The 24,987-nt window shown below is 39.0% G+C and overlaps 1 protein-coding gene across 2 annotated transcripts in view; it reads right to left on the bottom strand.

Annotated features, from left to right (window-relative positions):
• The window catches only part of LOC115253623 (semaphorin-2A), a 453,840-nt gene that overhangs the window by 118,811 nt on the left and 310,042 nt on the right, over nucleotides 1-24,987 (bottom strand). For both annotated transcript variants that reach the window (XM_062852947.1, XM_062852946.1), the window contains exon 4: nucleotides 15,637-15,688. In XM_062852947.1, coding sequence (XP_062708931.1) covers nucleotides 15,637-15,688 — 52 coding nt within the window. The remainder of the gene's footprint in view (nucleotides 1-15,636; nucleotides 15,689-24,987) is intronic.

Genomic DNA, 24,987 nt, shown 5'->3' with positions numbered 1-24,987 from the left:
GTAGTAATTCCCGGAAATATTTCTGAGTGAATCACAGGAGAAATTTCTGTAAGAATCACTGTGAAGATTTTTGCAGGAATCCGTTAATCTGTACAGGGATATTTGAAAAACCCTTGGAAGAATTTCAGAATAAATACTCGCGAAAATTCCTCAATAAATATTTGGAAAACTGTAGGAATCAGTGGACGCACTTTCGCATAAATAGCTGTAGGAATTTCTAAATAAAATTTTTTGAAGAACTTTCTGGACAAATCACTATAAAAAGCTATGCAGACGGGCTTGGTGGTCTAGTGGCTACCGCTTCTGATTCGTATGCAGAAGGTCATGGTATCAATCCTTGGCCCGTCCTTTTCATCCTACTTTGTATCTTTCTATCCACTTTCTCTCTCTCACTTCTCTACATATACAACTAATGTATATTCATATGTTCATAGCCATCGCTAGAACCAGAAACGAATTGAAAAAAAGTCGTTTCCTTCCTTTCCAACTTCCACTCACAGCACAGTGTATATAACGCCTACAAGTTATGCACCCAAAAGCGTGCTGTGCCGCTTGACCTTATTCACCTTATTCACCACACAATCTATCACCTTACGAACACTATAAATAACCTCTATCCATGGATCGCATCACCGACCCAACGGTGACTCCCAGATCTCCCATCCTTTCCGTCTAACAAATACCCCAGTCCGTGCTGGTTGTGGGGATGCAGAGGTGCTCTCTGTCTTTAGTAGCAACAACTAGCACACTCTAACATTCCTTTCCCTTCCCAACTGACTATAAGGAGGAGGAGGAGCAACCATTGACATGTATAGTCAGATTTGATCGTGATCGTGAAATCACTATAAAATCTTTGCAGGATGAAATAATTTGTAGAAATCTAAGAAAAAAGCCTTAAGGAATCAAATGAAGATTTGTCAAATGAATTCCTGAAATTCAGAGCTGGATATCTGGAGAAACAAATGGATAAACTTCTGTAAATATTCCTAGAAAAAATCTGTTGTGATGTTTCCAGAAGAGTTTCTATCTTCATAGAGAACATCTTGTAGCAATTTCTGAGAAAATTCTAAGAAGGATATCGAATGGAGTCTTGGTATGAATTTTTGCCGGCACCCCGACATTCCTGCTGGAATCACTGAAGAAAATCATGGAAGCACCTCTGGAGAAATTTATGAAGAAATTCCCTAAGACATTCCATTGAGAATTTCCTAAAGAATTCCTGGGGTGAACAACCGCTAAAGGAATTTGCAATGAAATTCCTGTAGAAAACCCCGGAAGGATTTCGGATGCAAACACAGGAGGAATTTCCAGCAAAATCTTTGAAAAATTCACGGAAAGTATGCCTGGAAAAAATCTGCAGAAAATCCTCAAAAAATTCTAAAGGAAAGATATAGAGCGATTCATAGCCCTTTGATTGTGTGTCATGACTGTGAAGCCGAAAAACTTTCCCAGTGAGAAGCCTATAGAAGATTCTCAGAAGAAATCGCTTGAGCAAGTTTTGAAGGCACCCTCGGACGATTTTACGTAGAATTTCCAGGAGTAATTTCTAGATGCATCTCTATGGAAATTTTTGAAAATACACTCGGCCAAATTTTGGAATAAATCACTGTAGAAATTCATGAATGCAGGCTTGTAATACTAAAGCAGTCTATGAAAAACTTTATGGACAAATCCCTGGAGGAGTTTATATGAATTTATGAAGACATTTTTAGAGAAATTATTAGTCGAATTCTAGTAGAAATCTCTGCAAGAACTCGCAAGAAAAAAAAATAGAAGATTTCCTGGAGAAGTATCCAAAGAAATCTGGGGAAATTTCTTGAAAAAATCAAAGGACGATGTTTGATTGAAGTACTTAAATTTCTGGACGATTATCCGAAATAATTTCTGGATGAATCCGTGGGCTTATTTTTGAAGGCATTCCTGGGGGAACGTCTGAAGAAACAAAAGGATGAACTTCTGTAAATATTCCTAGACATATTAATGTGTTGTGAAATTTGTTGTTGCGTAAGAAGTCCTGTTAAAAACCCTAGTAACTAGTTCTGTGGAATATTCTGAATGAATTCCTAAAAGAATCTGTGACGAAATGCGTGGAGCAAATCATGTTTCAGTTTCTGAGAAAATACATGGAGTATTTTCAAAAGGATTTTCCTTATGAATTTCTGCAGAAACCTCTGGAAGAATGCCTGCTGAAACCACTGAAAGAAATCACACAAGCAGCTATTAAGAAATCTCTGCAGAAATACCGTGAGACGTTTCTTATGAAATTTCTAAAAGACACCCTGGAGAAATTACCGAAAAAACCTCTAAAGGAGGTCGTGAAGAATTTCTTGTACGAATCCGTAGATCAGTTTTGGTTGCAACCGCTAGGCTAGAAGAACTTTCGAAAGAATGTTTGGATGAATGTTTGAAAGTGTCCCTAGAAAAAAATCTGAAGTAATTCCCCAACAAATTTGGTAGATTTTATGTAGGATTTCCAGGAGAAACATCTGGATGAATATCTAGCTGAATTTCTTAAAGTACCCTCGGCCGAATTTCGGAATAAAAACCCTGCTGAAATTCTTGATAATACTCTTTGGAATACTGAAGCAGTCTCAGGGAAAAGTTTATGAATGAAACCCAGGAGGAATTTTTGAATGAATTCATGAAAATAAATCTTGAGCAATCATTAGTCTAATTCAAGTGGAAATCTCTGCAGGAATTTTTGAAAGAATTCTCGAAAGAACTCCTGTAGGAATATCCATAGCAATCGAGAGAAAATTCCTAAATAAAATAGAGGAGGATTTATTGATACAACCCCTGAATATTTAGGACGATCTTTCGAACACATTGTTGGTGAAATCCGTAGATGAAGGAGAAATTTTTGCAGAAACAAATGGATGAGTTGTCAATATTACTTGGAAAACCTGTTGTAATATTAAAAAAAAGAAATCTGTTGAAACTCCAGAAAATATTTCTGGAGAAACCAATGGGTGAATTCCATAAAGATTTTGTAAAAGAATTTGTAGAGGAAATCCCTGTAGAAATTTCAGAGCAAATACACGGGGTAATTAGAAAAATATGTATGATTTTTTGCAGGATTTTTCTCTTTGGAGCAATCTATGAAAAATCCTTGATACATTCTTTTGAGATTTTGCAATAAAATTTTTGGAGAATCCCTGGAGGAATTGTTGAAGGAATCTCAAGAAAAATTTCGGGTGCAGCAATTTTCGAAAGAATCCTTGGAATAATATTTGGAGGGATCCCCGAAAAAAATTTGAAAAGATTTCTTTGGACAAATTTCTGAAGGAATCACTGAAGATATTTCTCAAGCTGCAAATAATTTTCTGAAGAAACCTTTAGAAGATTTTCAGAAGGAGATCTCCGGAGAAAATTTTAAAGGAAGCCATGGAAGACTTTCTACAGGAATTATGGAGATTTTTCTCTGGAATTTCTTGAAACAATATCTGAAAAAACTCCCTCTAGGAACTTCATAAGTAACCCCTGGAAGATTTAATGTACGAATTTTTGGTATAACTTTTGGATGAATCCTAACAGGAATTTCTGAAGCAGTCCTTAGAGGAATTTCGAAAGAAAACTTTGAAGATATGTCTGAAATTATTATCAATTAATGAATTTTCTGAAGGAACAGCTGGAGTATTTTGCAAAGGTCTTGGGGAAATTAGTGTAGAATTTCAAGAGCATTTCTGACGGATTCACAGGAAGATTTTCTTAAGGATTTTTTTCTGTTATCTTTATTAACAACATTTTTACCCAGGAGCTCGTTTCTGGGATAAATGCTTTTATCCCAGGTCCTCTGCGTGATAGCAAAGTGCCTAAATCATTCCAAGAGGGTTTCCTCAGGAGTTTCTGAAAGGTTTTCATTGAGAATCTCTGGAAGAATTTTCTCACGGAAACTTTGAAAGAACTTCTAAATAAATCAATAGAAAATTTGAAAGAATCCTTAGATGAAATTTTGATGAGGCCTTGGAAGAATTTATTGAACAATCTCTGGAAAACTTTTAGCGGTAATCGTCGGAGGAATCTCTGATATAATAGCTGGAAGGGTTTTCAAAGGAATCCCTGAAGAAAGTTGTTGAGGAATCCAAGAAAACATTTCCTCAAGGAATATTTGGATATTTTTTTTTTCAGAAATCTATAGATGAATTTCTTAAAGAATCTCTAATGGATTTTTTGAAGGAACTCATGGTGAAGTTTCTTTATATTTTTTTTTCTCTAGAAAACCTCTTCTGGAATTTATTGGGAAATTCATGGAAGAAAATTTAAAACAATCCATGCCAGATTTTATATGAAAACTCGTTGTTTAATTTCTGGAAGAATCACTAGTAAAATGTTTTTAAAGAATTCCTGGATGAATTTCTTAAGCAATCTCTTAAGATAAAGGGCGCAATCTTATGTACATATACCAACGTTAACTATTTTGAACTAGATCATGGTTAGATTGCAATGCTTAGCTGTCTTCTGAACTCTAGAAAACTCATGCAAAACATTATTATTCCTGCATGATCTTCTGCATTTCTACAACATTTGAAATTCATTACTAAATTAGGTTCTTATGGTCGTTTTTCTCTCTACACTGTGTCTATTTTGGTGGTGCTCAAAGCGTAGATTTTTTTTATCATATGCTAACGACTTTGATGAAGAGTAAACAAGCCACTTTCCCCAGTGGCATCTCATTTTCCTATTCGGCATCCTATTTGCTTTCATTACATCAAAAAGTCTAATGAAACAAAAATCACTGCGTCTCGTCCCAACGCCGACGCTCGTCTCGTGCCCCGGAAAATTCCTTGCCGAAAAACTTCAACAGATTGATGATGCAAGAAATCCTGCCGTGGCCGACGTCGTCGTCATCAATTCCAAATCTCGGAGTTTCTCCAACTTCCTCGAGGCGACAGCCGGAGCGGGGTGCACAAATATTTGAATCATCTTTTATTTATGAAATCCGTCTCCGGCTGTCATCGTGTCGTAATGCATGCGATTTAGTCCTTTTTGCGCTTTCGTCGCTCTTCTTTCCTGCCCTCGCCCACGGAACTATTTGCTCGGTGTAGGATTTCAGCTCAAACAGCGCCAGCCAGCAAGACACTGACTGACTTGGCGGATGTCGTTTTCCCAGATCAACGGAATCGTGGGAGAAACCAAACCTGATCCATGGGTTGCCCACAGGCAGCAAAGTGTATGTGTGATGAGGTAAGGCCAATCTTCCTGTGATCAACGCAAAAGGCAGCCGCCCCACTTTATCGCTTGCGATGCACACACACCGCACGCATCAAGAGCACCATTTAGCAATAAACACATCAAAGAGCATCACTGAGCCAAACCAATCTTGGCCCTCTGGCGGCGGCGGTGCTGCTTCTACGTGGCTCGTCCGAGGGGGAAAATAAAGTAGACGCGTGCAGCATTCCCTTTTAATTTAAATGCTGTACAAATATTATTCTATTATCTCGCAAATGCGTTCTTTGTGAGCCCGCCCCGGAGTTGCGGATTAAGGGTGGAACTGATTTCGCCTCCCCCATGCCCATCTGGGAAGGATGCTCTGACCATCCTTCTTGTATGGCTTGGCAGGAGGGACCACGCCGCATCTTCCGAGACATTTGATGATTCCACTTTAGGGCGCAAAAGTCCCGTCGCCGCACACTTGAGGAGAAACATGTTACATGATCAAACAGATAGCCGGATAATATGATGTGAATGGAACTGGGGAATGAAAAACCAGAAGGAAATTCGAGTCCGAAGAGGGTTGCCGATGCTATGTCTTCGACGGGGCATACGGAACATGCAATTCGTTTTAAAACAGTTGGTTCCACGCTTCGGAAAAGGCATGTCACGCTTGATTTTCGCTGTGTTTTGAAGGGTGCTTCCCGTCTTCGGGGTAATCACCGTTGGATTAACACAGTCATCAAGATGTAATACCCTCTGATAAATGCCTGTCTGCAGGAATTATCTGGGAAATCTTCAGGAACATAATTGGATAGTGTTGAGCAGTCAAGATGAATTTGATGCTATCAAAATGTGATGAACTAAAGTTTATTTCGAGTGGTTTCTATTGTGGGGTATGATTTTATGACAATGTGATACAACAAATTTGGGATCCTCTTCAATTTGAGACTAAGATCTTTCTGAACCCTAAAAATGCATCTATCACTGATATGGTTTATTGAACTTTGGAATACATAGTAAGCTATTCTGACATTGACATATTCCTAGTGATCAAGAAGAGGATCCTAACGTTTTAAAATAAGTGATTATGCTTCCACAAAGCTTTTCAGAACGAACGCGATTAACACTTCCAATTCCCCTAAGAAAATGTAATAAACAATTGCAATTGCAACTGCCAAGCCGAAAATCCAGGGTTTTGGATAAATTTTCTAACGAATTCTCCACACGTTCCTGAGAAAAACAAAAAATTTTGCAATTTTAAAACCTTTAAGCATTTCCAGATGAATACATCATCCCGGTGAAAAAATAAAGAATTTGTAATACAACTTTTCATCAAGCCGACGCAAATATTCGATTGACAGTAGCTCTGAGTAAAAGTTCTAAGCAACGAAAGTTGAAAATTGTTGATTGAACAACAGCATCAACATCACGTGTTCTGCGTTCTATCGTCGATGAAGCAGAAGAGTTGAGCAGTATCAACATCGTCAGAAAATCAGAAAATAATCTGCAGACTCTATGCATATACAGTACAGCAGTCAAAACGTCCTCCGCTCACGTAGTGCTCTAGACAACCAAGCATCGGAAATGGCACGGTGAAATTCCGTCATGACATTTTTAAATTTTCACAACGGTATAAATTTTCGTTCGTCTACATCACCTATTGCTAACGTTGAGTTATAAGTAAAACGGAAAAAACATTCAGAAGATACCTTGATCCTCCCTGATCGTTGATGGAATCCGAATTTAATAATAATGCTTTTGTACCAACTTTTTGAACCCTCTAAGCAGAATACTCTCTTCGAATGAGTGTAATCGGTTTTGTACCTTTTAATTCCGCCCTATTTTGCTTATCTCTGTCAAAGGTTAAGCAAAATAGGGCGGAGTTGAAAGGTACAAAACTGAATACACTCATTCGAACATTGCTCTGTTATTTAATAAAAAATGAAACACCAAAAAAATGCGAAAAGATTCATCAAAATTTAGGAATTTCTTATGACGCTTCGTGAGAAATTATAGAGATAAGCCAAGATACTGTTCTACCAGTACTTCCTGAAAAATTTTCAAAAAGATTTAAACCAATCCCAAAGCATACTACTCAAAACCATCAGAATGTTATTAAAAAAAAAAAAAAAAAACTCAGAATTTCGTCACGAGTTCCTGTACAAGTTCAAGCCAAGAATATCGAAAGATCTATCAAATTTCTTCTGGATTTTTTTCTTTAACTCTATTCACTCTATTTTTCTTTTTTTTTTCCTAAGGTTTTTCTTGGCATCCCTTTTATAACTCTGTCAGAATTTCTTCAGAAATATCTCAAAGCTTACCAGAAATCGCAGAACAAAAAATCTCAAAGAGTTTCTATGTTACAGAAGAGAGACAAAATGATCGGGACAGGCAAAACTTTCACTATTAAAAAAAATGGTCAACTATACCTGTAGCTTTTCGAAAAGTGCATCACAAATTCTCAAATTTTTACTATCAGCTCTGGTGAGCTAGTTGTCTATCAATGTTCTAAATCAATGGTCTGAATAAGATGAACTAGCCTAGGGCTGAAATCTTGTAAATACAGACAAAAAAAAATCATATGATAAATTAAATTGCCACAACTTTTTTTTTTGTTATGAATAATTTAAATTTAAAACGTTTAATTTAAACGATTTTCAAAAACCATTATATAAGTAATTACTGCTTAGAATTTCATTGCAATAGGTTCATGGAATCCGGAGATATAGCAGACCAAAAATGACCATCGAATAATTATGCCTTCATCTAGTATAATTGTAGAATTTCCCGATCTTGCCCAAATTTCGACCATTTATAGACTGTTGATTTGAAATATATTTTTGTTCTATTTTTAAGCAAAGTTGCTCCCTATCATACATCTCTATTTTTTCGAATTCAATGCTCCAATTGAGCTGATTTTTTTTACTGTAACTGGCTAGCACAGACAAACAGACGTAACACTCTTCAAAATGGCTTGGCACATGCATTTAACGATCAATTCAAATTTCATTTGATTTTCGCGATCCTTCCTTTTGCCAGTGTACACGTTGCTGAATGTTGCAAACGAAAAATACAGGCGATTTGTGTAGTAGTGTGAGTGTTTTTTTAATTTTAATTAAAAAAAAAATACAAGTCTCTATTATTTTTGGAATTTTTTTCCAAATTTGGGGCGAAACTGGACGCATTTTTCCATTTTTTGGCTTTCGATTTTCTACTAAATAACGAAGCAATATTTTCAAAATTGGTTTCCATACACAATTAGAGGACGGATCGAACTATCTCCTGGATTTTTTTCAGGTGTAAAACTTTTACCAATTTTTCAAAACCATATTTTATTAAAATTTCGTTCAAAAATGGTTTCCTTAAAACTGAAAAACATTTTCCACCTAAAAAAATCAGGGGATACCTTGATCCTTCCTCTAACTGTGTACGAAAACAGATTTTGAAAATATTTCTTCATTATTTAATAAAAAATCAAAAACCAAAGAGTGAGTAAATGCTTCCAGTTTCGCCTTAAGGAGATTGGTCTATATAATCACCCATATCTCAAATCTCACTAATTTGATGAAAAAAAATTGTTTTGATGATCGAAATATATTAGATTCATCTTTTAATTTATGCTAAAGATTGAAAATCTATATATATAAAAATGAGTTTGAAGTCCCTTTGAGGCAACAAAACTCACGAACGGCTAAACCGATCAGGATGACTCTTGCATGGTTAGATTCGTATTGATGGTGGCTGTGTTTATATGTTGAAAAAGTTACGAAAATCAACTGGAAAAATAACAAAATTGATAAAGAACTGATTTTCTATGATCCGGGAAGGAAATTAACACGACCGAAATGAAATCAATCTAGAGAGCGGTGCTTTTTTTGAGCTCAGCAGTTGTCAAACCACCACAAGACGGCAAGACAAAGTTTGCCGGGACAGCTAGTAATTTTAATAAATTCCACATTAAAAAAACTGTACAACTCGATTTTAAGGAAAAACTCAAAAACCGTTCAACTAAAATTTCTTTTGAAGTACGATCTTGATATCGGAACATAATTCGTTTTTTTTTGTAAAATAGTGTTTTCAAATATTTTATAAATCATCTTAAAACTTCCAAGAGTAAAAGCGTTCAGACCTATAAGGCGCTGTCCATAAATTACGTAGACTCATTTTGGGCCATCTCAGACCCCCCCTCCCCCTCCGTAGACTTTTGTTCATACAAAATTTTCGAAATTTGTATGGAGCGTAGACTTTGGCCAGGCCCCCCCGTCCCCCCCTAGGAGTCTACGTAGTTTATGGACAGGTCCTAAGCGTAATCCATGGTTTATTGTTACATCACTGATGCACTGTAACATCTTCCAGGTCCATGAAGCATGGGTCAGTAGAGAAATAGTTTTCAAATATACTCTACGTTATCCAAGAACTTCTGCGAGTAATGTAACATCCTGCAGGTTCATGGAGCACAGTTCTGTAGATCATTATTTTTCAAAGATGATCTACAGGGGATAGACAAAATGATCGGGACAGGTAAAATTTTCCCTTCTCAAAATAATTTCAAATAGCTGTCACTTTTCGAAAAGTGCATCAAATATTCTCAAATTTTCACTGCAAGTTGACCAACTATTTGTGTATCAGCGAACAAAATTTTGAAAAGATCTTATATAACTAGCTTTGAAAAACTTTTGACAAAACTTAAAATTCTTAACACGGGAGAAAATTATAACAATTAGATTATTTTTCTAAAAAAATACCAAGTTTTCATAAATTTCAACATCGTTTCAAAATTCAAGATGCTAATAATAGTTCATTTAAATTCTCTCTGATTGTCTTAAATACAGATATGTTCTGAAAGAAAGTAACAGCATAGGCGGCAATTCATTGAAAAAGTGACGGGATGCATATTAAAAATATACCAATTTACTATTTTTGAATTATCATAAAATTAATGAAATCGCTATAACTTTTTCTCTTGTTAATAATTTCAAGTTCAGTCAAACGTTTTTCAGAGCTCATTATACAGGGTGTTTGGTTCATGAGTGCAAACTTTTTAAAGGGTGATAGAGGACCATAAATGGGGAAAAAAATGTTCTATGCATTGCATATGGTCAAATGTCAACCGTTACGTAGTTATTGAACTCTCCATGTGTTAGATTATTATTGCCTTAATTAGCTATAACTTGAAAATGGTCAAACTTATACCAGTTTCTTTACTGTTATTCGAAAGATTATTGAATTTTCCCTCAAATGGCATCTTAGAATCGATTGGTTTAGTTAAATAACTAAGCTTTCAATAGCAAAATAACTCAAAATAGTGTGTTTCAATTTGTTTTTGTCAATTATCTTTGAAGCACGCGTAATAAATTAAAATTCTTTCTTATGCTAAGTTGTGGCCTCAGTCCCACTCTACAATTCGTTTGTTGCTACCAAACTTCTAGCTCTCATCGTTTTCTTGCAATTTTGATTCAAATGTGCGACACAGTGCGCAAAAAAGTGCTTTTCTTGCCAGTTGCAAATTTATGATCTGAAATGCGATGTTTGAATCGAAATTGCAAGAAAACGATAGGAGATAGAAGTTTGATGTCAAAGAACGAATTGTAGTGTAGAACCGGGGCCACAACTTTGCCAAAGAAAAAAAATTTAATTTATTATGCATGTTTCAAAGATAATTGACAAAAACAAATTAAAACACTACTTTTGAGCTATTTGCTCTAGAAAACTTAGTTATTTAACTAAACCAATCTATTCAAAGATACCATTTGATAGATAATTCAATAATCTTTTGAATAAGGGTAAAAAAACTGCGATAAGTTTGACCATTTTCAAGTTATAGCCAGTTAGAGCAATAAAAGTCAAAATCATGGGAAGTGCAATAACTACGTAACGGTTGAGATTTGACCATATGCGTAGAACAATTTTTTTCACCATTTATGGACCTCTATCACCCTTTAAAAAGTTTGCACTCAGGAACCTAACACCCTGTATAAGTCATAAATGGACAAAATTTAATTGCATTCGGTTTACTGAATCCAGAGATATAACAGCTCCAAGTTGGCTATCGGATAATTCTACCTTTTTCTAAAATGCTTATACCTTCGTGCAGAATAACCCGATCTTTTCCAAATTTTGTCCACTGATACACAACCAGTTGATCAACTTGCAGTGAAAGTTTGAGAATATTTGATGCACTTTTCGAAAAGTTACAGCTAATTGGACATTTTTTGAAAAGTGAAAATTCTGCCTGTCCCGAAGCGGCCAACACAAAGTCGTAAATGATGTTGAATAGGATGCTAAAGTGGAGGCCATATACGCACCTGCTTCCATTCAACCGCGTGTAAAGTGTACGCATATCTCCTCCACTTTATCATCCTTTTCAACATCATATGCGATCATTTTGTCTATCCCCTGTAGGTCATCTAAGAACTTCCGCGAGTAAAAGCCTTAAGATCTATTACTGTAATCAACAGGTTATTGTTACTATACTGAACAGGTGTAAAATCCTATAGGTCCATAAAGCAAGGTTCTGTTTGTGTAGAGCAGGGATGGGAATACTCACTTTCAAAGAATTACACTCACTTGCTATTTTCTCAGCTCAGAAGCGTGCAATCAAGAAACGATGTATGGACGACTTTTACCTTGTGGTTTTGTCTCAAACTTTGTCGAATAAAGTAGGGGTCGCTCACGAATCCCAAAGTCGTGACAGTGCTGTAAAAGCGACTCTCCACGAGGTGAGTGTAAATTACATTCACCTCGTGGAGAGTTGCTTTCGCAGCTCACTCACGGATTCGGTATGCGTGTGCGACCCCTACACTATTCGCCAAACTTTTAGACAAAATCATAATGCAAAAGTCGTCCATACACTTTTTTTTGATTGCACGCTTCTGAGCTGAGAAAACTGCAGGTGAGTGTAACTCTTTCCAAGTGAGTGTTTCCATCCTTGGTGTAGAGAACTAGTTTCCAAAGACGTTTCTAGGTCATCCAAGAACTTCCGCGAATAAATGCCTTAAGCCCCAAGCAACACGACTTGTTTCAAAGCCAGTACCAGCAACATCAGTGCAATTTATTCACTGTTCAAATTAAGGACAACAGAACACAATTGCTTCTTCTTTGAAACGCAAAAAGCGCAAATTTTAAATCGTTGTGCAACTTGAGCTAGGGGGAATGATAAAAAAAATGAAAAAAATATATTCAAACTCGAACCATGGACACCAGGAGTATTAACCACTCACCTTACACACTACACCAGAAGCTCTGTGAAAGATTTGCTGCTCAATGCACCATAAAAGCTACTGAAGTTACGCGTTACTTCATTGTACCGTCTTTGTCAGAAGTTAGAAAAGCTGTCAAAATGAAAAGACGCGCAAGTTTTCCGCAACACATTTGGAACCTAATCTGAACAAACAAACCAGAGTAAGATGTTTCATGTGTGTTACATAGCACATTTAATGCAAGCTGACTGTATTGCCACTTGTGAGGAATGTGTAAGCTCCGCCTCCATAAATCGATGTTAAATACGATGTTATTTGTAATTCCTATGAAACAAAGCTGCAACTTAACGATATTCGGAGTTTAAATGCAACTCAACTGACAAGATGGAAGTTGCGTGCACTTTTATTGCAACGCTTTTAGACCAAAGCATAGAAAACCACATTTTGGATGATGTTGCAGGTGCTGCTTGGGAGGTGTACATGCGTTATTAATCAATTGGTGTTACATTTTCGATACGCTGAAACATCGTACCGCTTCATGGAGCACGGTTCTTCAGGGAACTAATATCCAAATACAGGCTGGGCTTGACTATTTGGAGCCGGGTTTTGAAGTTTTTCAAACAAATATCTGGGAAACGGAAAGCTGAAATTTTGACATTTTGCCAAACCAACTTTGTTTAGTCAATCAAAATTTCAGCTTTCTACACAATTTCGTTTCCTGGATATTTGTTCGGCAAGCTTCAAAACCCAACTCCTGATAATGGAGTCAACCCTGTATGTTCAAGGTAATCCAAGAACTACCGCGAGTAAAAGAGGTGAACATTTACAAGCGAATTCAATGGATTGTTGTTACATTACTGATGAGCTGCAATACCCTAAGGTCCATGAACCATGGTTCTTCAGAGCTCTAATTTTCAAAGATGATCTAGGTCATCCGAAACCATCCGTTAGTAAAGGCGTTAAGATCCACAAGCTTAATCAGTGCTAAGAACAATCATCAACAATTTCGTTTTTATTGGTATAGAAAAACATGCATAAATTCAGAATTTGGAAAACGAGTCAGCCACGATCGAGTTATATATCAGAGGAGTTTTTTTTGTACCATCGAAAAACTAACTATATTAAAAACGCATCGAATCATTTTAGGGTTCAATATTCATACGCATGAAGCACTCTCTGGTTCGCACTAGTAATCCGTGTCCCAAATTTTCACAAACATTTCCCACACGGCGGACAACGGCGACGATGAGAAGCAAACATATCGCCAAATCGGCACTCAATCAAGCATAAATACTCGCAATCAATTTAGCATCACAACGGCGAGGTGATGAGGATATAGCAGCGTGGTGGGAGGAATCGAAGTTTCCATCCCATCACCGAATGTGTCATCGCATTATTTCGAATCGCTTCAAGGATACCGCTTGAAAAATAGGAGACCGATGAAAAAAATCTAGATATTCCGAGAAAAAAAAACCGGCAGCGTCAATGTCAATCCACCTGAGACAGTGAAATAAAACCGATTTACTGAATAGGAAAATGTTACCATAAGTTTCACAAAAAAATTATAACAAATTTCACCGTGAATTTCACTAGGCAGTCGACTAGGGGTACCATAAGAAGTTTTACTTGACATCCCAATAAAATTCTTAAGAATTCCATTGGAAATTTCATTCGCATTCCACTAGGAGATTCATTCGAAATTTTTATACACCAGGCACTTGAGAAAGGATTCTACCAGGAATTCCAAGAATTTAAAAAAGAGCTCCACCAGGAAGACCACCAGAAATTTCTCCAGGAATTTAACCAAGATTCCCTCCGGAAAAACATCCATAACATTTTTTTTTATTTTCAAATGATTGCAATACTAGTTTCATCAACAGTGGAACAATTCAGATAGCCAAACTACCACTCAACAAATGGTGTATGCGTTGTGTTCACCGGATGTTTTTTCCGCCTAGTTCTGTCGTGGAAGCAGTCAAGCACGACTCACCCACTGATCAACTTGCACTGACTGACCGCGGTGGCTACAGCCGAAGAGCTCTTTTTTCCATTCAATTGGATCGAAATGGCATTTCACTTTATCAAAGTCGTTTTTTGGTTTTCCTTGGTATCGTATTTTTTTTTTGTTTGGTTTCTTCCCAGGACTGAGGGCAAAAACGACGAAAACGAATATGGTTTCCACTCCGGTGCATTTTCCTTGGTTTCGCCGGCGTCGCATCGGTTGTTGCCAGGATGTTCGTTCCGTGCGCCAAATTTCACACTCTCAGCAAGTCTCGAGAGCCGGTCATTGACAATAAGGGCCATCGAGGAGACAGGCGGCACAGGCACACCGCACCGGAGGGAGATGCTCCATGAGACGGAAAAATCACACGGAACAACAACTGTGCTGTGATGTGGGCATCATCGTCGGGGTGTGGCTGGATTGTGAGAATCGTTTTACGGTACAACTTCATGTGGGCGGTCTATTGTTGTTTTCGATACCCGGGAAAATTACCGGGGATTGAGTGTGTTACTTCGGATGAATCTGTTCGATTTAGAGGAAACCGATAATCATAAAGTGGTGTTTCTATGACGATAGTGAAAGGTGGACAAAATTTCTAGGAACATGATTTGGCATTTTTGGTGTATCGTAGGGTAACCAATATAATTTGGACCCCCACATATTTTAGGACCCCATGGTTCGTATTACCACAATTGTCAGAGGTGACGAATGTTTTTAGAATCAATCGCAAAACTAGATTACTTTGCAACGGCAGGAACCATTTCCTCACTGTAAATATCATTATTTGCCTTGAAATCTTTTTTTGTCAATCTCGCCAACCGTGCGAGTGCCGCAACATGTTCACGAAAAGAGAATGTGGTGCTGAGGAAACTTGCAGATGTAAACAAAAACGTTTACCATTTTAGCGCATTAAATTCGCAAAGTTCTTCTAGTTATCCTTTGTCAATCAAGTGTGTAGAATGTGATCCAACATATTGAAGTAGCAATTTATTCAAAAATAGTTTTAAACGGATTTAAACACCGGGTGTCCAAAATATATACTTAAGAGGGTCCAAAATGCACTGGGGTGTCCAAAACAGTGAAAACTGATGCTTCAGATATCAGTTATTTTCATCAATTTTTCAGTCATAAATGACCTTGTGAGTATTTTTAACAGACAGTGGAGGTTTTTACGATCATACCAAAATCATCATTGTATGTAACACCCTCTGAATATGTTTGATTTTGAATTATATTACCTAATATGAATTATATTATTATCCTAATATGATTTAAACTTACCTCACAAGACGTCATGCTGACATTTTTCAGGTTTAACCTGAACACTCGATCCCTGTGGAAGAAAATAAAAAACAAAATATGAGTCAAGATGCTTGTTCAAAAGATGTCTGTATAGACAGCCTAATTAGGAAAATGAAATTAGTGCATTTGTTAATAGATGTAAAGCAAATTAAACCCTACTGTTTTTTTTATTGTAAAAAAAACAGAAAGCCTTTTTTCATGCCGAGAAATTTTCTCAAAATCTTACGGAAGAAAATGCTCACAGGTATCTCCGAGAGACATGCGGAAGGAATTTCAAAAGTAATCATCGTATTTTCAATTAAATGCCATGTAACTTCCAAATTTACTTGGATGCTTTCGCTTGCTGGGAGTTTGTATCGGGAGACATTTTCGGCTTTCGGTCTTTAGAGTGGTCAGAACTACCGCATGTTTCCTTCGCTCGACGTTTGGATTGTATATTTAATCTTCTTCAAGGGATCTATAATAGAATTGGACTGAGTTATATTAACAAAGATACACATAATCACATTTGCTTACAGAAAAGTTTAGTTCTTTGTCTGGTGGATTGTTTTTGATAATTTTCGTCAAGCTTTTGGTGTTTATCAATTTCCTAAAATTATTTTTCAAAACGAACACATTAGACATCTCACAATATTCAAAAAATAACATTCCCGAACTATTTTACTGGACAAAACCAAAAAACTTGGCAACGGTTCACTACTTTGTCTTGTTTCTAGCTATTCTAACTATTGTACGTTTTCAACCGTCATTTTGTTATACCGTAAACTGGGGTGCAGTTGATCAATGGGGTGAAAGTGACCACTCAATTACCCACGGATATCGACTTTCAAGGAAGTTACCATTCCATTTTAGATTTTAATGTTACGTCATTGGTTTACGAATAGTTAAAATATAATTGTTGCTTCCTTGAAAGTCGATATCCGCGGGTAATTGAGTGATCAGGTTCACCCCATTGATCAACTACACCCCAGTTTACGGTACTATTCTATAGAAGTGGGTTAAATATTGAATGCAGGTTTAGTGGGTTGAAATGTCTATTGGGTGTCATTGTCATTGTCAGTAGTGTTCGTCAGATTATTTCTTGTCTGTCTATCTGCATGATTTGTTTTGATTTTTGTCTTTAGTGTATGTAAAATTCCTGCATATTTTATACTTAAACTATCACAGTCGCTTCGTTTATTTATTGTTTTTTCGGTGTTGATGATATGGCACACTTCTAATTCACATCTACGGTGCTCCGCTTTCCCTGTTCATTTCCAAAGCATAAATAAATCAAAACCTATTGAGAACCACTGCAGTGTGAGCGATTTTTCCCTTACAAGCAGGCAGACGAAAATATTTTCATCAATTTTTCTCGTTATCTTGGGTCTGCATGTACTGTCAACATATTCCGTTTATGTACTTTTTCAGGCTATTCACAGTGGACAATAACGGGCAGGTAATCGGACTTACTTAGAAGCTGCTGGTTTTAAAACTCATCTGATGCATTTTTCAAGGAAAATGGGCCGATATAACGAATGGTGATGTTTTCATTTTGGCCCAATTTACCCTACATCAGCCGTTTTCAATGGGTATACTTCCATAACGCTACATGCCGCGATTTTTTTTTTTGCATATACATTCCCTATATACAGGGGATGGCCAAAATGTTTGGGATAGGCAACTTTTTTTCTCCCACAAAAAAAAATCAACATACTGTAACTTTTCATAGAATGCATAAAAAATTTTCAAATTTTGACTGTTTGTCAATCTATTATATGTGCATCATTGGTACAAATTTGAGCTTGATTGATTCATTTTTCGTGAAGTAAGAACCATTCTGGTTAAACACTATTATTTAGACAACTAATTTTTGAACTGTTATATCTCGGAAACCAGTGAACCGAAATGAATGAATTTTTTAACGTTTATCAACAATATATTGATACCTAATACGACGTTATAAAATGTAATATTTTCTCACGGCGAATTAAGTTATACCGGGTTGAAATGTTCACCTATATAGAGGAAAATAAGTCAAATTTACAATACCACATAAAAATTACTAAATGTGTTCTTTCTTCAAACTAAATAGGCTCTAATATATCTGATTAGAGATAACTTGAGAACAGAAGTGGAAAATCTTTGGATACCAACGATAAAATTTATTGACATTGATGTAAAAAAATTACATTTTTCGAGAAAAATCCAAAAAGCGTCAATCCATGATAGCTTTTTTCAACGTTTAAAAAGTACCTATGTTTTAATAGTTTGTGAAGCGCATACATATTCTTAGTGTACGTACAAAATTTCTTCAATTCGGTTCACTGGTTTCCGAGATATGACAGCTCAAAAATGAGTTGTCTAAAAAATAATGTTTTACCAGAACGGTTCTAACTTTGCGAAAGATTAATCAATCGAGCCCAAATTTGTACCAATGATGCACATACAGGGGATGGCCAAAATGTTTGGGATAGGCAACTTTTTTTCTCCCACGAAAAAGTTCAACATGCTGTAACTTTTCATAGAGTGCATCAAAAAATCTCAAATTTTGACTGTTTGTCAATCTATTATGTGTGCATCATTGGTACAAATTTAGGCTCGATTGATTAATTTTTCGCGAAGTTAGAACCGTTCGCGTAAAACACTATTTTTTAGACAACTCATTTTTGAACTGTCATAACTCGGAAACCAGTGAACCAAATTGAATGAATTTTTTAACGTTTATCAACAATATATTGATACTCAATACGACGTTATAAAATGTAATATTTTTTCACGGCGAATTAAGTTATATCGGGTTGAAATTTTTACCCATATAGAGGAAAATAAGTTAAATTAACATTACCACACAAAAATGATTAAATGTGTTTTCCTTCAATCTAAAGAGGCTCTAATATATCTGATTAGAGATAATTTGAGAACAGAAGTGGAAAATCTTTGGATATCAACACTAAAATTTAATCACATTTATGTAAAAAAAAATACATTTTTTCGAGAAAAGTCCAAAAAGTGTCAATCCATGATAACTTTTTTCAACGTTTAAAAAGTATCTATGTTTTAATGGTTTGTGAAGCATTTACATATTGTTAGTGTACGTTCAAAATTTCATTCAATTCGGTTTACTGGTTTCCGAGATATGACAGCTCAAAAATGCGTTGTCTAAAAAAAGGTGTTTTACCCGAACGGTTCTAACTTTGCGAAATATTAATCAATCAAGCCCAAATTTGTACCAATGATGCACATATAATAGGTTGAGAAATAGTCAAAATTTGAGATTTTTTGATGCAATCTATGAAAAGTTATAGCATGTTGAACTTTTTGTGTGAGAAAAAAAAAGTTGCCTATCCCAAACATTTTGGCCACCCCCTGTAAATTGACGAATATGATATTATTATGTTTACAGAAAAGCGTAAGGGAGAGTTCATGCAGTGATGAGCCTTTTAAGTGCCCATTTTGCCCTATTTCACCCTATATATATATTGTTTAATGAATAAATATATGCCTGTAACTTTAATTCATTCAGATTTTCTTGTCATGAATGAAGACATTTCACACAAAGTTGATTGACGATAACTTCATTCATATTAGTCCAAGGAGTGACGAATTCTACCCCATTTCACCCTATATTAGTAGTTTTGATGAATATAACGTCTATAGCTTCAAATGCTGCAATGATTTGAGCTTATGATTGGACAAGTAAGATGTAATCAGGTATTAGTAGGTCGGCTCTAGAGGCACGTTCTCCTCCATTTGGGAAATTTGTGCCATCGCCATGAACACGAGCCTATTCATCATTTACCTGACGGAGAAGGGAAGGAATAAGGATAGGACATGGGAAAGAACAGGTAAGGGAATAGGATCGTCATACTCGCAAAAGCGTACCACAATGGGTTCAAACAGCGCCCTGAAAAGGGCACTGTAATAACGCATAAAGCGAAAGAGAGCCTATAGCTCTTTACCACAGCGGGTCAAAAACAACAGAACGTCCTGAAGATTCAGGTTTCTGAAGTCAGTTTCACCTAATAAGTGTTTACCGAGTACTCGAAAACGCAGTTGCGCAAAAACTGGACAGTTACATATCAAATGATACGAAGTTCCATAATCGGATTCACAGCTATCACATACAAATGAATCAGCTTGCTGAATATTCGCCATGTGATAGCTGAGTCGGCAGTGGCCAGTCAAGGCTTTGACCAGAATGCTGCAATTCTGCTTTGACAGATTAGTTAGATACTTCGCCACCCTTGGAGATGGCTCAGTACAATCAATTTGGTTTGACGACATGACTCCAAACTATTCCAGTATTGTCTGTGTTGAGTAGCAGCCCAGGTGTGAATCTGAAGCTTTACCCAACACTTCGATATCGGAATAGCTGGCTCAGGGCCAATGAAGTCATGTGATGCTCCAGTGCGAGCTTACTCATCAGCCAATTCATTTCCAGCGATGGAAGAATGACCAGGTACCCATACAAGGTGAACAGCGTTTGCTGAATTCAGCTCCTCGATTTAAGTTCGACAAGCAATAACTATCTTCGACCTGGAGTTGGCCGAAGCAAGTTCTTTAATAGCAGCCTGGCTATCTGAACAGAAGTATATTACTTTGCCCATTACGTGCTGCTGAAGTGCGGATTGCACTCCGCACATAAGAGCAAAGATTTCAGCCTGAAAAACGGTGCAGTTTCTACCAAGTGAATAAGACTGATACAGCCTTAGCTCACGAGAATAAACACCAGCACCTGCTCGACCTTCGAGAAGGGAGCCATCAATGTAACATACGATGCCGTCTGAAATACTTCTCTTCAGATAACCAGATGTCCACTCTTCCCGGGAAGGGAATTTCGTGGAAAATGTCCTATATGGAAAACTACAAGCAATTGTAAGATCACTTGGAGTAAGGACAACTTTGTCCCAATTTACCAAAAGTGGAAACAACGAGGTGTGTGTTGATCTGCGGTTCACAGGAGTTTCCTCTAGTAAACCGAGTACCCATAGACGGTAAGTGCAAGAAAGTGCTTCTTGTTTGAGATGAATGTGTAGTGGGGCAACGTCAAAGAGAACTTCGAGCGCTGCCGTGGGAGTTGAAGAGAACGCTCCAGACATCGCCATTAAGCACATCCTTTGGAGATGGCCTAATTTTGATTGGACCGTCCTCACTTCGCCCTTTTGCCACCACACCAGACATCCATAAGCCAATATTGGACGAACAACAGTTGTGTAAATCCATTTGATATACTTGGGTTTAAGACCCCAAGTTGTACCAAAGGTTCGCCGGCATTGCCCGAAGGCCATACAAGATTTCTTGATTCTGAACACAACATGAGGTGTCCAGGAAAGCTTGGAATCAAGAATGACTCCAATGTACTTTACCTGTTCAGTCACATTGATTTCAGAATCAAAGGACGTAAAGGTCGAACACCATTACGGTTTCGCTTTTCCGTGAAAAGAACAATAGATGTTTTACTCGGATTTACCGAAAGGCCATATTGGCGACACCAACCCTCAGCTGTAATCAGCTCTACAGCATTAAATGACGATGAGGTCATTCTGTGACATGTCTGAGTAATGATCCATTTTACCCCATTTCACCCTGTATTAGTTGATCAGATATCTATAATTTTGTGTGCTGCTGAATGCTTTACTAACTAATCGACAAATGTTACGTTTTAATCTATAATGAATTGAATGGCAGTGATGGCATGCGGTACTGAGTTCAAGAAATGGTCCATTTTATCCTACTTTACCTTATATTTAATGGAAATATCCCCATGAATCCGATGCTGATTCATTTTCTTTTTACTGGTATTCAACAAACTTTGATGATTTGTTGTGTGCTGATTAGGGTACGAAAAACGGATCACGCCGAAAAATAAACGCTTTGTTCTAGGCGGTGCATGTTGGTAACAAAGGCGCTCCTTAACAAACGCATGTCAGGCGATGATAGCAATAAAACAATTATCGCTTGCCGTGTGTGCGCCGATATTCCGGCTTTTCTGCTGAATTTTTCGACCCACATTATCGAATTCATACGTATTTGGACGGATTGAGACTCTTGCAAACCTTAAAGTCGAGTGTCAGTTGTAAAACAATGCGAAAATCCCGATGTGAATAGAACGAGACAAATATTCCTACCGTTTTTGATGTGAACAAAATCGGGAGCGATTTTGTCATTATCTGCTAAACATAAAACAAAGGTTGTTACCGTGCCTTCTTTATTGACTGTTTTTCGCTAGCGATGCCATATTCTGCGTACACTGGTGCTGATTGCATTCAGCAATACGAATTACTGAGTATCAGCAATTAGTATTCTACTTGCTGAGCCATTCAGCAATTTTGACAGTTGATCAGCAACGTTGTGCTGAAATTCAGCTTAAAAGGTTGCTGATGTTCAAAAATTTCTTTTGCTATTTTTTTTTTGTGCAGTATTGGATGCTAATTTGAATTTATGGTTTGCAGTATTGGATGGCGGTGATGGAATGCGATGCTGAGTTCAAAATGTGGCCCATTTTAGCCTAATACACCCTATTTTACAATTATAGTGAAAATATCGCTTTAAATAAGATATTAATACCTTTTATATAGTCATGTTCAAATTTGACATTGAAGCGTTACAGAATTCATTTGAGATGATGCAACGCGGTGCTTCCAGGGAAATCCTGCAAATAATTCCAGAGGAAATCTTGGCAGAAATGGCAAAGGAATCCTGACAAGTATTGCAAGAGAAGCCTGACAAGGATAACAGGGAAAAACTAAAAGGAATTTTGGAGGAATCCTGACAGGAATACCGGAGAAATCTTAACAGGAATTCCGGAGGTAGCCAAGCAAGAGTTCTGGAGAAATCTTGACAGGAATCCCAGGGGAAACCTGACAAAGATTCCAGGGGAATCGTGACTGGAATTCAAGGGAATCCTGCCTGGGATTCCGGGGGAATCCTGCCTGGGATACTGGGGAAATCCTGCCTGGGATTCTAGGGGAATCCCGCCTGGGATTCTAGGGGAATCCTGCTTGGGATTCCGGGGAAATCCTGCCTGGGATTCCAGGGGAATCTTGCCTGGGATTATAAAGAAATCCTGCCTGGAATTCCTGGGAAGTCCTGCCTGGGATTTTGGGGATATCCTGTCTGGGGAATCTTGCCTGGGATTCTGAGGAAATCCTGCCTATGATTCCGGGGAAATCCTGCCTGTGATTCCGGGGGAATCCTGCCTGGGATTCTGAGGAAATCCTGCCTGTGATTCCGGGGAAATCCTGCCTGGGAATCTGGGGTACCCTGTCTGGGATTCCGGGGGAATCTTGCCTGGGATTCTGGGGAAATCCTGCCTGGGATTCCGGGGAACCCTGCCTGGGATTCCTGGGGAATCCTGCCTGGGATACTGGGGAAATCCTGCCTGGGATTCCGGGGGAATCCCGCCTGGGATTCTAGGGGAATCCCGCCGGGGATTCTAGGGGAATCCTGCCTGGGATTCCGGGGAAATCCTGCCTGGGATTCCAGGGGAATCTTGCCTGGGATTCTGGGGAAATCCTGCCTGGGATTCCCGGGAGCCGTGCCTGGGATTCCGGGGGATTCCTGCTTGGGATTCTGGGGAAATCCTGCCTGGGATTCCGGGGGAATCCTGCCTGTGATTCCGGGGAAATCCTGCCTGGGATTCCGGGGAAATCCTGCCTGGGATTCCGGGGGAATCCTGCCTGGGATTCCGGGGGAATCCTGCCTGGGATTCTGGGGAAATCCTGCCTGTGATTCCGGGGAAATCCTGCCTGTGATTCCGGGGAAGGCCTGCCTGGGAATCTGGGGTACCCTGTCTGGGATTCCGGGGGAATCTTGCCTGGGATTCTGGGGAAATCCTGCCTGGGATTCCAGGAAACCCTGCCATGGATTCCGGGGGATTTCTGCCTGGGATTCCTGGGGAATTCTTCCTGGGATTCTGGGGAAATCCTGCCTGTGATTCCGGGGAAATCCTGCCTGTGATTCCGGGGAAGTCCTGCCTGGGAGTCTGGGGTATCCTGTCTGGGATTCCGGGGGAATCTAGCCTGGGATTCTGGGGAAATCCTGCCTGGGATTCCAGGGAACCGTGCCTGGGATTCCGGGGGATTCCTGCTTGGGATTCTGGGGAAATCCTGCCTGGGATTCTAGGGGAATCGCGCCTGGGATTCTAGGGGAATCCTGCTTGGGATTCCGGGGAAATCCTGCCTGGGATTCCAGGGGAATCTTGCCTGGGATTATAAAGAAATCCTGCCTGGAATTCCTGGGAAATCCTGCCTGGGATTCTGGGGATATCCTGTCTGGGGAATCTTTCCTGGGATTCTGAGGAAATCCTGCCTATGATTCCGGGGAAATCCTGCCTGTGATTCCGGGGGAATCCTGCCTGGGATTCTGAGGAAATCCTGCCTGTGATTCCGAGGAAATCCTGCCTGGGAATCTGGGGTACCCTGTCTGGGATTCCGGGGGAATCTTGACTGGGATTCTGGGGAAATCCTGCCTGGGCTTCCAGGGAACCGTGCCTGGGATTCCGGGGGAATCCTGCCTGGGATTCTGGGGAAATCCTGCCTGTGATTCCGGGGAAATCCTGGCTGTGATTCCGGGGAAGGCCTGCCTGGGAATCTGGGGTACCCTGTCTGGGATTCCGGGGGAATCTTGCCTGGGATTCTGGGGAAATCCTGCCTGGGATTCCAGGAAATCCTGCCATGGATTCCGGGGGATTTCTGCCTGGGATTCCGGGGGAATTCTTCCTGGGATTCTGGGGAAATCCTGCCTGTGATTCCGGGGAAATCCTGCCTGTGATTCCGGGGAAGTCCTGCCTGGGAATCTGGGGTATCCTGTCTGGGATTCCGGGGGAATCTTGCCTGGGATTCTGGGGAAATCCTGCCTGGGATTCCAGGGAACCGTGCCTGGGATTCCGGGGGATTCCTGCTTGGGATTCTGGGGAAATCCTGCCTGGGATTCTAGGGGAATCGCGCCTGGGATTCTAGGGGAATCCTGCTTGGGATTCCGGGGAAATCCTGCCTGGGATTCCAGGGGAATCTTGCCTGGGATTATAAAGAAATCCTGCCTGGAATTCCTGGGAAATCCTGCCTGGGATTCTGGGGATATTCTGTCTGGGGAATCTTGCCTGGGATTCTGAGGAAATCCTGCCTATGATTCCGGGGAAATCCTGCCTGTGATTCCGGGGGAATCCTGCCTGGGATTCTGAGGAAATCCTCCCTGTGATTCCGGGGAAATCCTGCCTGGGAATCTGGGGTACCCTGTCTGGGATTCCGGGGGAATCTTGCCTGGGATTCTGGGGAACCCTGCCTGGGATTCCTGGGGAATCCTGCCTGGGATACTGGGGAAATCCTGCCTGGGATTCTGAGGAAATCC

The sequence above is a fragment of the Aedes albopictus genome, chromosome 2, assembly GCF_035046485.1.
Source record: "Aedes albopictus strain Foshan chromosome 2, AalbF5, whole genome shotgun sequence".
Taxonomy (NCBI): domain Eukaryota; kingdom Metazoa; phylum Arthropoda; class Insecta; order Diptera; family Culicidae; genus Aedes; species Aedes albopictus.
This window is presented reverse-complemented; position numbering and strand designations above follow the sequence as displayed.